At 55.6% G+C, this 14,372-nt stretch overlaps 1 protein-coding gene across 8 annotated transcripts in view; it reads right to left on the bottom strand.

The window, feature by feature from the left end:
• Window positions 1-14,372, bottom strand: part of SH2B2 (SH2B adaptor protein 2) — a 43,155-nt gene that overhangs the window by 10,073 nt on the left and 18,710 nt on the right. For all 8 annotated transcript variants that reach the window (XM_023194484.2, XM_023194485.3, XM_026456636.2 and 5 more), the window contains exons 2-4: window positions 12,281-13,044; window positions 5,811-5,912; window positions 3,423-3,514 (exon numbers count right to left, since the gene is read on the bottom strand). In XM_023194484.2, coding sequence (XP_023050252.1) covers window positions 3,423-3,514; window positions 5,811-5,912; window positions 12,281-13,044 — 958 coding nt within the window. The remainder of the gene's footprint in view (window positions 1-3,422; window positions 3,515-5,810; window positions 5,913-12,280; window positions 13,045-14,372) is intronic.

Here is a 14,372-nt window from a genome sequence, read left to right as displayed (position 1 = left end):
TTTTTTTTTTTTTTTTTTTTTTTGAGACGGAGTCTCGCTCTGTCACCTAGTAGATTGCAGTGGTGCGATCTCAGCTCGCTGCAACCTCTGCCTCCCAGGTTCAAGTGATTCTCCTGTCTTAGCCTCCCAAGTAGCTGGGATCACAGCGGACGTGCCACCACCTCCGGCTAATTTTTGTACTTTTAGTAGAGACGGAGTTTCCTCATGTCAGCCAAGCTGGTCTTGAACTCCTGACCTCAGGTGATCTGCCTGCCTTAGCCTCCCAAAGTGCTGAGATTACAGGTGTGAGCCACCACGCCCAGCCCTCCCCTGTGTCTTTGAGTCTTCATTCTGAAGGCTCTTATGTATACATGTTAAATAAATTTACACGTTTTTTCTCCTATTAATCTGCCTTGCACAGCTAAGCACTGTGGCTCATGCCTGTAATCCCAGTGCTTTGGGAGGCTGAGGCAGGTGGGTCTCTTGAATCCAGGAATTTAAGACCAGCCTGGGCAATGTAGCAAGATCCCATCTTTTTTTTTTTTTTTTGAGACGGAGTCTCGCTCTGTCGCCCAGGCTGGAGTGCAGTGGCGCAGTCTCGGCTCACTGCAAGCTCCGCCTCCCGTGCCTCAGCCTCCCAAGTAGCTGGGACTACAGGCGCCCACCACCAAGCCCGGCTAATTTTTTGTATTTTCTGTAGAGATGGGGTTTCACCGTGTTAGCCAGGATGGTCTCGATCTCCTGACCTCGTGATCCGCCTGCCTCAGCCTCCCAAAGTGCTGGGATTACCCATCTCTTAAAAAAAAAAAAATTAGGCTGGGTGCAGTGGCTCACACCTGTAATCCCAGCACTTTGGGATGATGAGGTTGGCAGATCACCTGAGGTCAAGAGTTTGTGATCAGCCCGACCACCATGGGGAAACCCTGTCTCAACTAAAAATACAAAAATTAGCTGGGCATGGTGGCAGGCACCTATAATCTCAGCTACTGAGGAGGCTGAGGCAGGAGAATTGCTTGAACTTGGGAGGTGGAGGTTGCAGTGAGCTGAGATTGTGCCATTGCATTCCAGCCTGGATGATACAGCAAGACTCTGTCTCAAAAAAAAAAAAAAAAAAAAAAAATTAGCCAGTCATCATGGCATGTGCCTATAGTCCCAGTTACTTGGGAGGCTGAGGCAGGCGGATCGCTTGAGCCCAGGAGGTCGAGGCTGCAGTGAGCTTGACTGCACCACTGTACACCAGCCTGGGCAACAGAGCAAGGCCTTACCTCTAAAAAATAAAATAATAAAATAAAAATCAATCAATCAATTTGTATGCCTTTTCTCTTATTTATCTGCCTTTTGCAAATTGATTTTCCACTGAAACTTCAGAAAGCCAAGGGGAAGGCTCTCTCATGGCCCGGATACCACCAAGTGGGTACAGTCCCCGCTGAGGGCTCATGATCCCTGCCCACCATCCCTGAGGGGCTGGGCTCCTCCTGGGATCCCGTGGAGAGCCTCAGAGGGTAGGAAGGTTTCTCTCCCCGTCTGTGACATGAGGTGTCTGGGACCTGCCAGCTCGAAAATTCCACCAAGTCAGGTTCACCTTCACAGGGGCTAGGGAAAGTCTGCAGAGCAGATGGTCTGGAGTCGGAGGAGGGACTCCAAGCACTTTGTGGATCAGGGCCTGGGAGGCGCCCAGGACCTTAATTGTGTTTCTTTAAATGAAGCTGTTAATTAGAAAGCAGCAGCCCTTCCCCCGGGGGCTTGGCTCACCCCATTAGCCAGCAGAGCTGCTGCCAATTGCTCAGCGTGTCAGGCTGCCTGTCCCTCCTACTCCTGGCCTGGCATCTCTCCTGGATGGTGGAGCCAACCTTCTTGCTGCTCTTCCTGTTCACAGCTGACCGTAAGTGCCCTCTGCTTATTACCCGCCATGGCTCCCATTGTCCCTGACCTACCGGTTTCCTGAGCTCTCATCAAAACCTCCTCCTCACTGGCTACCCCAAAGGCCTTGATGTTCCCTGCAAGTCCCAGGGGCCTGTACACTTCCACACCTTTTAAAAGTATTATTATTTTGAGACAGAGTCTAGCTCTGTCGCTCAGGCTGGAGTGCAGTGGCACAATCTCAGCTCACTGCAACCTCTGCCTCCCGGGTTCAAGCGATTCTTCTGCCTCAGCCTCTCGAGTAGTTGGGATTACAGATGCCCGCCACCATGCCTGGCTAATTTTTGTATTTTTAGTAGAGATGGGGTTTCACCATGTTGGCCAGGCTGGTCTCGAACTCCTGACCTCAGGTGATCTGCCAGCCTTGGCCCCCCGAAGTGCTGGGATTACAGGTGTGAGACACTGTGCCTGGTCCTGGCCAAATTTTTATTATTATTTTTTAAGAGTTAGGGTCTTGCTCTGTTGCCCAGGCTGGAGTGCAGTGGTGCAGTCCTAGATCACTGTAGCCTCCAAATCCTGGGCTCAAGCGATCCTCCAGCCTCAGCCTCCAGAGTAGCTGGGATAACAGATGCATGCCACTGTGCCCAGTTCCATTTCCACTCTTTTTGCTGGGCTGTTCTCTCTGCTCTTTCCCATCCTCCTCTGCCTAGCGTTGGTCCACTCTTTATTTAAGCCTCGGGTTAGGTGAGCACGCCTACCAGTAACCCTTCCCTGAGCCCAGAGCTGGGTTAGGAGCCTCTCTCCAGCTCTTTTTATTTTTCTTATTTTAAGAGATAGGGTTGGCTGGGCACAGTGGCTCATGCCTGTAATCCCGGCACTTTGGGAGGCTAAGGTGGGTGGATCACTTGAAGTCTGTAGTTCGAGACCAGCCTGGCCAACACGATGAAACCCCGTCTCTACTAAAAATATAAAAATCAGCTGGGCCTAGTGGTAGGCACCTGTAATCACAGCTACTCGGGAGGCTGAGACAGGAGAATCGCTTGAACCTGGGAGGCAGAGGTCGCAGTGAGCCAAGATCACACCATTGTACTCCAGCCTGGGCAACAGAGCAAAACCCTGTCTCAAAAAAAAAAAAAAAAGGGGGGGGGTGTCTGGCTATGTTGCCCAGGCTGGTTTTGAACTCCTGGGCTCAAGAGGTCCTCCCAGCTGAACCTCCCAAAGTGTTGGGGTCACAGGCGTGAGCCATTGTACCAGGCTCCCAGCCCTTTGAGGACTTACTCCCATCTCTGCCCAACTCCCAGTGTTCTGAGGCTCTCTTGAGGTGAAGACAAGACTTGGTCCAACTTCCTTCCAGGTCCCCAGGCCCTGGCCCCATAGAGCAGGCCTCACACAGAGCCTGCTGGGGATTGGAGGTAGGGGGTATTTTAAAGGAGGGTGATCCTGGCTGGCACCAACCTGAATCACATTGAGTTGCTCGTTTCTCAAGCTGAGCTCCCGCCCTGCTAGAAAGCTGCTCCTGGTGAAGGCTGGACCAATGACACACCCAGCCTGTCCACCCATCCTTGGGCCACTTGGACACTCACCCGGGGTCCACACAGCCCTGGATGTCAGCTACCCACGAGTGCTTCTGCAGAGAGTCGATGGTCTCCAGGATGTACTCAGCTCCATTCTCCACCTGGGGAGGAAGGTGGCCGGAAGTCCAGAACACGGTCAGCAGACAGGCTCTGGACTACAGGACACAGGGTCAGAATGGCTCAAATGGGCCGGGCGTGGTGGCTCAAGCCTGTAATCCCAGCACTTTGGGAGGCCAAGACGGGTGGATCACGAGGTCAGGAGATCGAGACCATCCTGGCTAACCCGGTGAAACCCCGTCTCTACTAAAAATACAAAAAAAACTAGCCGGGCGATGTGGCGGGTGCCAGAGGCTAAGGCAGGAGAATGGCGTAAACCTGGGAGGCAGAGCTTGCAGTGAGCTGAGATCCGGCCACTGCACTCCAGCCTGGGCGACAGAGCAAGACTCTGTCTCAAAAAAAAAAAAAAAAAAAAAATGAATGGCTCAAATGGCTCATCCCCCACTCCCACAGCAGGGTTCAAGGGCATAAGCAGCAGGAAAGACAGTGGGGTTCACCATCGGGCACCACCTGGAACTCAGGCCAGGGACCCGGTGGTACAGCCTGCAGTTCACACTCTGCGCTCCCTCCCTCCTGGGCCTCCCCACTGGGGATATGTCCCGCCTCACTGATCTCAGCTCCTCTGCCTTGGAGATGCAGCCTCTGAGGAGGCCATGCTGGTGGGGGGAGGGATGGGTGGCCCAGCATCCTCAACCCATGCCCTGGCACCACAGGGATGAGGTTCAAGTTGAGTGGAGAGGCACATTGAGTAGGGTGCCTTGCACGTCTTAGTGCCTGGAGTTCTACCAGCATGGCCATGTGCTTGAGATATGCAGCCTGTGAAGGGGAAGAGGGCAGGGGACATCCCTGCTGGGGCCGGGCCCAGAGCATAACCCTGCACTCTGCTCAACTCCTCCCAACGGCCCTGTGAGGGAGGGGAGCCATTTCTCCCATTTTATAGATGAGAAGACCAAGATTCAGAGAGGCCAAGGAACTTGCTCAAAGTCACACAGCAGCCAGTGGCAGGGCCAGGGCCTGGTGACCCAGGTCTCTGGGACACCCAGGTCCCGTGCTGTTGGCTTCCGGTGGTGTGCCTCTGTCAAAATGCAGTCGTTGGGCTGGGCGTGGTGGCTCACACCTATAAGCTAGCACTGTGAGAGGCTGAGGCGGGCAGATCTCCTGAGCTCAGAAGTTCGAGACCAGCCTGGGCAACATGGCAAAACCCCATCTCTTCCAAAAATACAGAAATTAGCCAAGCATGGTGGCATGTGCCTTTGGTCCCAGCTACTCAGGAGACTGAGATGGAAGGATCGCCTGAGCCTGGGAGGAGGAAGTCGTAGTGAGCCAAGATTGTGCCATTACACTCCAACCTGGGGGACAGAGCGAGATCCATCTCAAGCAAATAAACAAACAAAAAACCAAACAATGTAGTTGTTGGACTCCCAGGATGACAGAGCTGGGTGGGTTCTCGGAGACTCCCTCTCTGAACAGATGGGGAAACTGAGGCAGGCGAGCCCCTCTGCCTCAGGGCTGTCATGCACGATTGGCAGCTTAGAGGGTACCAGGTGGGCAGGGACTGTGTCCCCAGCCCCTAGCCTGGCACGACTCAGGGTCTGGGGTTGGTAAACATTCGTTAATCGAAAAAGCGAGTCGTGACTAAACAAATGGGAACGGGTGCAAACACAAACACAACCAGAAGCCGGGCAGGAGAAGAGGGTGGGGGCTTCATGCAGGGTGAGTGGGTGGGACCAGGCATCCCCGGGGGACACTGCTTCATCAACACCCTCTGATCCTTTGCGGAGTCCCAGGGACCACAGCTCTGGCAGCCTGGAGCCGTGTCCTCAGAAACCCCTGCAGGCCACCCCGGCCTGTGGTGTGGGGCCTGGGAAAAGGATGGGCTGCCCCTAGACCCACCGGGGTGCCTCCCCGCCCACCCTCGATGCCTTTGTGCCCTCTGTGGGAGACCGCCCGGTTCCCACACTCCAGTGCCCTGGGACGGGAACATTTGCATAACTGCTGCCGGCTGGCCACCAGTGGGGTGGGTGTGTGCTGGCTCCAGTGGGGGAAGGGAGGGCAGGAAGTGAAACTGACGAGCTTCGCCCAGGCCCGGGGGGTAAGTGGGAGCAAGGGGCCCAGATGTTGGGCAATGCCGGGGGCACTTGGCTGTGGAAACGAGACTCAAGTCTTAGCTATGTACTAGGCATCTGTCATAGGGTCTGGGGACCCCCCCACACCAGGGCTCCCTCCCACTACGGTCCTGCCTTAGGCTCCTTCCCCTCGCTCCCCTATGGAGCTGCAGCACCAAAGGGGAGGTGGCCTGGGGCAGCCGGAGGATCTCTGGGATTAGGGGCGAGACCTCACCTTCAGCACGAACGTGTTGTCCTTCTCTGGCATTTCCAGGGGCATGGTGGTGCGGACCTCAATGATGGCTGACAGTGGGATGCTGACCTTGGGCCTGGAGGCCTGGGGGCCAGAAGAAGGACAGTCAGTGGCCCCAGCATTTCCTGACGCCCTCTCCATCCCCTCCCCGCTGCCAGGCATTAGAGTGACCCTCAAATAGACTGCCACAGCCACCCTGGTACAGAGGTGTCCCAATCCCCATTTCACAGATGGGGAAATTGAGGAAGGCATTTCTTTTTTTTTTTTGAGACGGAGTCTTGCTCTGTCGCCCGGGCTGGAGTGCAGTGGCCGGATCTCAGCTCACTGCAAGCTCCGCCTCCCGGGTTCACGCCATTCTCCTGCCTCAGCCTCCCAAGTAGCTGGGACTACAGGCGCCCGCCACCTCGCCCAGCTAGTTTTTTGTATTTCTTAGTAGAGATAGAGTTTCACTGTGTTAGCCAGGATGGTCTCGATCTCCTGACCTCGTGATCCGCCCGTCTCGGCCTCCCAAAGTGCTGGGATTATAGGCTTGAGCCACCGCGCCCGGCCAGGAAGGCATTTCTTTGAAACAAGAAATAAATTTTTCCTGGCTAGGTGTGGTGGCTCATGCCTGTAATCCTAGCACTTTGGGAGGCCGAGGCAGGATGATGGTCTAAGTCCAGCAGTTCAAGGACAGCCTGGACAACATAGTGAGACCATATCTTTACTCAAGACCCAAAAACGGGCCGGGCGCGGTGGCTCACACCTGTATTCCCAGCACTTTGGGAGGCCAAGGCAGGCAGATCACCTGAAGTCAGGAGTTTGAGACCAGCCTGACAAACATGGAGAAACTGCATCTCTACTAAAAAAAATACAAAATTTGGCCGGGCATGGTGGCTCACGCCTATAATCCCAGCACTTTGGGAGGCTGAGGCAGGCAGATCACGAGGTCAGGAGATCGAGGCCATCCTGGCTAACACGGTGAAACCCTGTCTCTACTAAAAATACAAAAAATTAGCCAGGCGAGGTGGCACGCACCTGTAGTCCCGGCTACTCAGGAGGCTGAGGCAGGAGAATGGGTAACCCAGGAGGCGGAATTTGCAGTGAGCTGAGATTGGGCCACTGCACTCCAGCCTGGGTGACAGAGCAAGACTCTGTCTCAAAAAAACAAAAAACAAACAAAAAACCCAAAATTAGCCGGACATGGTGGTGCATTGCCTATAGTCCCAGCTACCTGGGAGGCTGAGGCAGGAGAATCGCTTGAACCTGGAAGGTGGAGGTTGCAGCGAGCTGAGATTGTGCCACTGCGCTCCAGCCTGGGCAACAAGAACGAAACTCTGTCTTACAGAAAAAAAATAAATAAATAAAGAGAGAGACCAAAAAACTTAGTTGAGTATGGTGGCATGCGCACCTGTAGTTCCAGCTACTTGGGAGGCTGAGGAGGAAGGATCGCTTGACTGGGGGAGATCGAGGCTGCAATGAGCTATGATGGTACCACTATACTCCCACCTGGGTGACAAGAGTGAGATCCTGCCTCAAAAAAAAAAAAAAAAAAAAAAGGAACTCCTCCTACAGTCACCTAGCAAGTCCAGGACAGAACCAGAATTGACATCTGAGCCTCCTACCTCCCAGCCTTGAGGACAGAACCCCACCTGGGCTGCCTAATACACCCACGAGATCTGTGGTTTTCTTATTTTTGACCTTGACCCATTGTGAGAAATACATTCAACACCGGGGCCTAGTACACACACGCGCAGGTAAAAATATCTCTGAAGCAAACATCTCACCAGAAAACAGTCACCCTTCCTGTGTGTGATAGAGTGTGATATTTTCTATTCTATTCTAGTTCATTTTTAAAAAAAATGCTGGTCTTGGCTGGGTGTGGTGGCTTATACTTGTAATTTCAGCACTTTGGGAGGCCAAGGAGGATGACTTGAGGTCAGGAATTCGAGGCCAGCCTGGGCAACATGGTGAAACCCCATCTCTACTAGAAATACAAAAATTAGCCAGGCGTGGTGGTGTGCGCCTGTAATCCCAGCTCCTTGGGAGGCTGAGGCAAGAGAATCACTTGAACCCGGGAGGTGGAGGTTGCGGTGAGCCGAGATTACATCACTGCACTCCAGCCTGGGCGACAGAGTGACACCCCGTCTCAAAAAATACAAAAAATAAAATAAAATAAAGTAAAAAAATAAAATAAAAAATAAAAAATGATGGTCTTAAACCTGGTCACTTAAAAAAAAAAAAAAAGAAAGAAGAAAAAATGCTGGTCTCCTGCTACAGACCTGACCTTCCAGAGCAGGGCCTGGAGCCCCCGACTCAGAACGGGGCTCACTGCTTCCCGGAGTGAGTAAAAGGGACCAGTGTTCCCAACGACGCTGCGGGCAGGGTTGATCCAAGGTGAGCTGGCAGGGCTCTGTGGGACCGCCACTCTGTGCCTGGCTCCACTCACTCTGCCTCAAAGCTCCCTGCCATGAGCCTGGGGCTGGCCGGAGTCTGGGATTCCCAGCAGGGCTTGGTTTCCGAGACAGGAACCTTCTTAGGAGGAAAAGGAAGGGCCACACATTTGATGGGCAGGCAGATGAGAATTCCAGGAAGAACTGGCCCCTGTCCAGCAGGGGCAGAGCCGGGCTTGGAGCATGAACAGAGGCTGGCTGACCCTGGTGTGCGGCCGTCACGCCGGCCAAGGGCTGGGGACAGAGCAGACAGAGGCCTGCAGTGGAGGCCTGGCCTGGAAGCTGTGGTTCCCCAGCTTGGAATCTGGGGTCCATTTGTCCTGGTCCAGCTTCCTCCCACCTGCTCCAGCCACAACTCACTGTGCCCACATGCCTGAATGGTCAACTTGTTTTACACCTCCGGGCCTTTACTCACAGAGCTTGAACCTCCACAAGTGCCCGTTCCAGGGTCCTGGCCACCTGGTGAACACGTAGGTAGCCCAAGCTTTTCCTCCAGGGCTTACCCCACTGAAATTTCTTCTTTTTTTCTTTTCTTTTTTTTTTTTTTGAGACAGAGTCTCACTCTGTCACCCAGTCTGAAGTGCGGTGGTATGATCTCAGCTCACTACAACCTCCACCTCCCTGGTTCAAGGGATTCTCCTGCCTCAGCCTCCTGAGTACCTGGGATTACAGGCGCGTGCCACCACGCCTGGCTAATTTTTGTATTTTCAGTAGAGATGGGGGTTCACCATGTTGGCCAGGCTGGTCTCGAACTCCTGACCTCAAGTGATCCACCCGCCTCAGCCTCCCAAAGTGCTGGGATTACAGGCGTGAGTCACCGAGCCCGACTGACCCCACTAAGATTTGCAAGCATCCTGAAAACACCAGGTTTCCCAGTGGCTTCCCTAATGGCAGGGGGCTGGCCTCATGGCTCCTTGGGTCCCCAGGGCTTGGCCTGGCCTAGGGCAATGAGGGGACCTGGGGTTCAGGAGGCTCTTGCTGCAGGAGGCAGGAAGCCAGAGACCTGACTCACCAGGGCTGGCACCTCAAAGGTTGTGTGAGAGAGAAATCTAAGGTGCCAGGCAGGCAATGGCCCCTGAGCCTGCAGGCCCCGAGCTCCTGATGGCTCCAAGGGTGCATCCAGGCCTCTCGGAGGCAAGAGAGCTGGACCGTGGGCGGGTGCAGAGGCAGTGGGGGTATCATTCGGGGCATCCCAGGGGCTCACTCACCCTGGGAACCTGTCTCCTGGGACCAGACACATTTGGGAAACTCAATCAAGCTCTTCACATGGTAGGAGCTGCCCTCCCACGGGAACGACTCCTGAATACCCACAAATGCCCCCACTTTGGCATGACACAAAGGAGAGGAAGGGCCCAGTGACCCCGCAGGAACGCTGCCCTCTGCCAGCAGCAAAATTAGTGGGCTCTGCCGGGGCTAAGGGCATGGTGGTGGGGCACCAGCTGCTGCCTCCCCTCCCCTGAGGGCAGCAGACACTGCTATTTACAGAAGGGCAGCTGTGACTGTCACTCAGGCCCAAGGCACTGGAGCCCTGGGCCTCTGTCCCTGCCCTCTGGGTGACCCTGGGTAAGCCCCACCCCACCCGTCACTGGGCCTCGGTCTCCCTTTCTGACAAGGAGTGGAGTCGGGCTTAGGGGTCTAGGATTTCTCCCAGGAAATTAAAGGCAGGGGCCTGGGCAGGAAAAAAGCCTTAGGGAAGTGTAGGGGTGTTAGCACCTGGGGAAAAAGCTCTTCAGACAGTAGCTGTGTCCCCAGGATGTCACTTCTCCAGGGCCCATGTCGCTCATGGGCACTGAGCTTTGGGGAGCCCATACCCTTGCACCTCCAGGCACCCAGATTCCCCCAGTAGACTGAGAGATGGAGAGAGAGCCAAGAAGCTGTGGGTGACTCAGAGAGCACCCAGGGACAGAGTGGGCCCTGATGCAGGAGGCGGGTGGGGGCCCCCAGTGGTCCCTGGGGTTGCTGTCCGCTGCTGCACCAGCAAAGCCTCCCCCTGCACCTCCCAGTGCCCAAGGACCTCCACTTCCACGTTCCTTTCATTCTTGGGACCACCAGGGTGGCGGGTATCATTAGACCAGTTTTTTTTTTTTTTTGAGACAGAGTTTCGCTCTTGTTACCCAGGCTGGAGTGCAATGTCGTAATCTCAGCTCACTGCAACCTCTGCTTCCCAGGTTCAAGTGATTCTCCTGCCTCAGCCTCCCAAGTAGCTGGGATCACAGGCATGTAATCCTATATTTTTAGTAGAGACGGGGTTTCTCCATGTTAGTCAGGCTGGTCACGAACTCCCGACCTCAGGTGATCTGCCTGCCTCAGCCTCCCAAAGTGCTGGGATTACAGGTGTGAGCCACCATGCTCGGCCCCCAGTTGTTTTGTTTTGTTTTGTTTTGTTTTGAGATAGGGTCTCACTCTGTTGCCTAGCTTGGAGGGCAGTGGTGTGGTCTTGGTTCACTGCAACCTCTGCCTCTTGGGCTCAAGTGATGCTCCTGCCTCAGCCTCCCAAGTGGCTTAGATTACAGATTCGCACCACCATGCCCCACCATGTTAGTCAAGCTCTGGCACCTGCCATCTGGGTGACTTTGGGCAGACCACACTCCCTCTCTGAGCATCCGTCTGCGCTCTCTTCTGTAATCTGGGGACCATGTGCTGACCTTGCCAGGGTGGGGTACCTAGATGATGACAGCATGTCTGTACAGATGCCTACCAGGCTGGGGTCTGGACACACTGTGGGCTCTCAGAGGGTGGGCACTATCATTACAACTATTCCCACTTTCCAAAGCAGGGGGGCCACCTTGGAGAAGACGTGACACTACTGCCAGGGACCTGACGGCCAGCCCTTAAGAGGGGAAGGGTCAGTGCACGCCAGTGAGCAACCATGTTGGTGACAGCTAGAAAGAAGCCTGGCATCTCCCTGGCCAGAAAAGGACCCCCTGGGCAGGCGCTGGGCTGGAGCCTGGCAGCTGAGCTGGGGAAGAGCAGATCCCCATGGAGTCAGACACAGACCTCCCAGGGAGCCCTCTGTGAATGTGCTCGGTCACTCCTGCCCTCATCCCTGCAGGCCTCAGCTCTGGGAGGTGCCAGGCACCCTCGGGCTGCAGGAGAGGAGGGCAGGTAGTTGGTCTCTTGAACAACATCAAGAACGGTGCCCTGGGCCGGGCACAGTGGCTCACACTTGTAATCCCAGCACTTTGGGAGGCCAAGGTCGGGGAGGATCTCTTGAGCTCAGAAGTTCCAGACCAGTTGAGCAACACAGATTCCGTCTTTAAGAAAAATAAAAAAAAAACATTAGCTGGGAGTGGTGGTGTGTGGTCCCAGCCAGGCGGGATGCTAACAGAGGACTGCTTGAGCCTGGGAGGTGGAGGCTGCAGTGAGCCACGATTGCACCACTGCATTCCAGCCTGGGTGACAGCCCCTGTCTCAAAACAAAAAAGAAAGAAAGGCCGGACATCTTGGCTCAGGCCTGTAATCCCGACACTTTGGGAGGCTGAGGCAAGCAGATCACTTGAGGTAAGGAGTTCGAGACCAGACTGGCCAAAATGGCAAAACCCCGTCTCCACTAAAAATACAAAAATTAGCCGGGCATCATGGCGGATGCCTGTAAATCCCAACTACTCCGGAGGCTGAGGCAGGAGAATCACTTGAGTCCGGGAGGCAGAGTTTGCAGTGAGCCAAGATCGTACGACTGCACTCCAGCCTGGGCGACAGAGGGATACACACACACACACACACACACACACACACACACACACACACAGAAAAAGAAGAAAGAAAAGAAAAAACCAGTGCCCCAGAACCCTTTGGTGTAGCCAGAGGGCCCTTCCTCCCAGAGGAAGAACCAGGGTTGAAGGGGTGACTTGTCCAAGAGGCATGACAGGCCCACCTCCCAGGGTCTTAGCACCAAATACTCCAACCTGTCAACCAGATTAGACCACGCAGTCCCCAAAGGCAGTGTCCCTGGCACCCTCAGCTGCTGCCCAGGCGCCCCCTCTGGTCCCCCCAGGAGGTGGGAGTTATGGGGTAACTCACCTTGGGCGGCACGAAGAACTCCAGGCGGAAGCGTTCCTCGGCCACAGCCCTGCGCAGGAGCAGGCGGCACTTCTGCCACTGCGCCGAGCCCCCGGAGCCTGCGGCCGCGTCGTCGGCCACCATGAAGCGCAGGGCCCCCTCGCGCTGAATGTCCACCAGCTCCACCTTGGCCGCCAGGGTCCGCGACAGCCTCAGGCGCCGCGTCCACTTGTCACGGGCCTCAGCCGAGGGCTCGGCGACGCGCGGGGAAGCTCCTGCGTCGGGCTCGGGCGAGGAGCGCCGGTGCCACATGTCGCGCACGCCGTCCACCACGCACAGGCTCATGTTGCGCAGCGAGAAGCCCTTGCGGACGCGGGCCTTCGTGGCAGCATGCGTGGACACGTCCTCCGAGCTCCGCGAGTGGCCGTAAGGCGCTGCCTTGAGTGCAGAGGTGTCCGCGGGCTCCGGCTCCATGGCCTCAGCGCGCACGGCCGCGCCCCGAGTCGTCGGTCCGGCCACCAGCACGCGGCGCACCTCCTCCCCGAAGACGTCCAGGAAGTTGGCGGCGAAGTGGCGGGAGAAGGAGGCGCCAGCGTCGGGAGTGTCGTAGGCTGGGTTGTCCCGCAGGAAGCGGCAGAACTTGTGCGCAAAGTCCACGGCGGCCGCCTGCGCGTGCAGCTCGCAGAACTGCCGCCAGTCCGGGACCGGGACCGGGACCGGGGCGGCTGCGGCGGGGCCGGGGGCAGCACCATTCATGGCTTCCGTCCCATTGCAGCCACCTGCGGCTGTGGGCGAGAAGAGCGTGCAGTTACTTTCAGGCCTGTGACCAGTGCGCCCACCTGTCCCCTCCTTCCAGCTCCCCTAGGACTCTCTTGGGGCTGTGTGTGTGTGTGTACATGCACACGTGTGTGTTGTGGGACTACAGCAGGCAGCCCTTCCAAGCAGCATGGATGCGTGTAACAGAAAGACAACTAGGGCAGGGGGCGGTGGCTCACGCCTGTAATCCCAGCACTTTGGGAGGCCGAGGTGGGCGGATCATCCAGAACAGCCTGGCCAACATGGTGAAACCCCGTCTCTACTAAAAATACAAATATTAGCCGGCTAGCTGGGTGTGGTGGTGCACACTGTAACCCCAGTCATCGAAAGGCTGAGGCAGGAGATTGCTTAAGCCCAAGAGGCGAAGGCTGTAAAAATACAAAAATTAGCCGGGCGTGGTCGCACACGCCTGTAGTCCTAGCCACTCTGGAGGCTGAGGCAGGAAAATCACTTGAACCCATGAGGCAGAAGTTGCAGTGAGCCGAGATTGTGCCACTGCACTCCTGCCTGGGCGACAGAGTGAGACTGTGCAAAAAAAAAAAAAAAAAAAAGAGAAAGACAACTGGGGAAGCAGGAGGTGGTGTCTGCAGAAGTGGCAGCCCTGCATTCATTCTCTCCCCAAATAGTAGTCTCAGGGAACCTCAGGGTCATTCCTGGGGCTGGCAGAAGAGGCTGGGATGACAGATGCTTTCAAGTGGGGTCCCCATGAGCCTCTGGTGGCCTCACTTTCTCAGTGACCTCTTCTGAGGTCCCCCAAAGCCGGGTAGAAACGAAGAAGTCACATGGAATCCTGCTGGCTGGACCTTTGAAATATACCTAGGACTCAGCTCCTTCCTCCCGGCCCAGGCTGCTGTCCTGGGATTCACATAACTATTTTTCCTGCACGCAGCATTCCAGCAGCTGCTTCACGGTCTCCGGGATCCTGATCTCGCTTCCTCTAAAGTCTGTTCTCCTCCCAGGAGCCCAGTCATTTCCAGAACTTAAGACTGCTGTGTGTGGTGGTGCATGCCTGTAATCCCAGCACTTTGGGAGGCCAAGGCAGGTGGATCACGAGGTCAAGAGACTGAGACCATTCTGGCCAACATGATGAAACCTCATCTCTACTAAAAATGCAAAAATTAGCTGGGTGTGGTGGCGCATGCCTGTAGTCCCAGCTGCCTGAGAGTTTGAGGCACGAGAATTGCTTGAACCCAGGAGGTGGAGGTTGCAGTGAGCTGAGATCCCACCACTGCTCTCCAGTCTAGGCGACAGAGCTAGATTCTACCTCAAAAAAAAAAAAAAAAAAAAAAAAAAAAAA

The sequence above is a fragment of the Piliocolobus tephrosceles genome, chromosome 8 (genome assembly GCF_002776525.5).
Source record: "Piliocolobus tephrosceles isolate RC106 chromosome 8, ASM277652v3, whole genome shotgun sequence".
Lineage (NCBI taxonomy): Eukaryota > Metazoa > Chordata > Mammalia > Primates > Cercopithecidae > Piliocolobus > Piliocolobus tephrosceles.
This window is presented reverse-complemented; position numbering and strand designations above follow the sequence as displayed.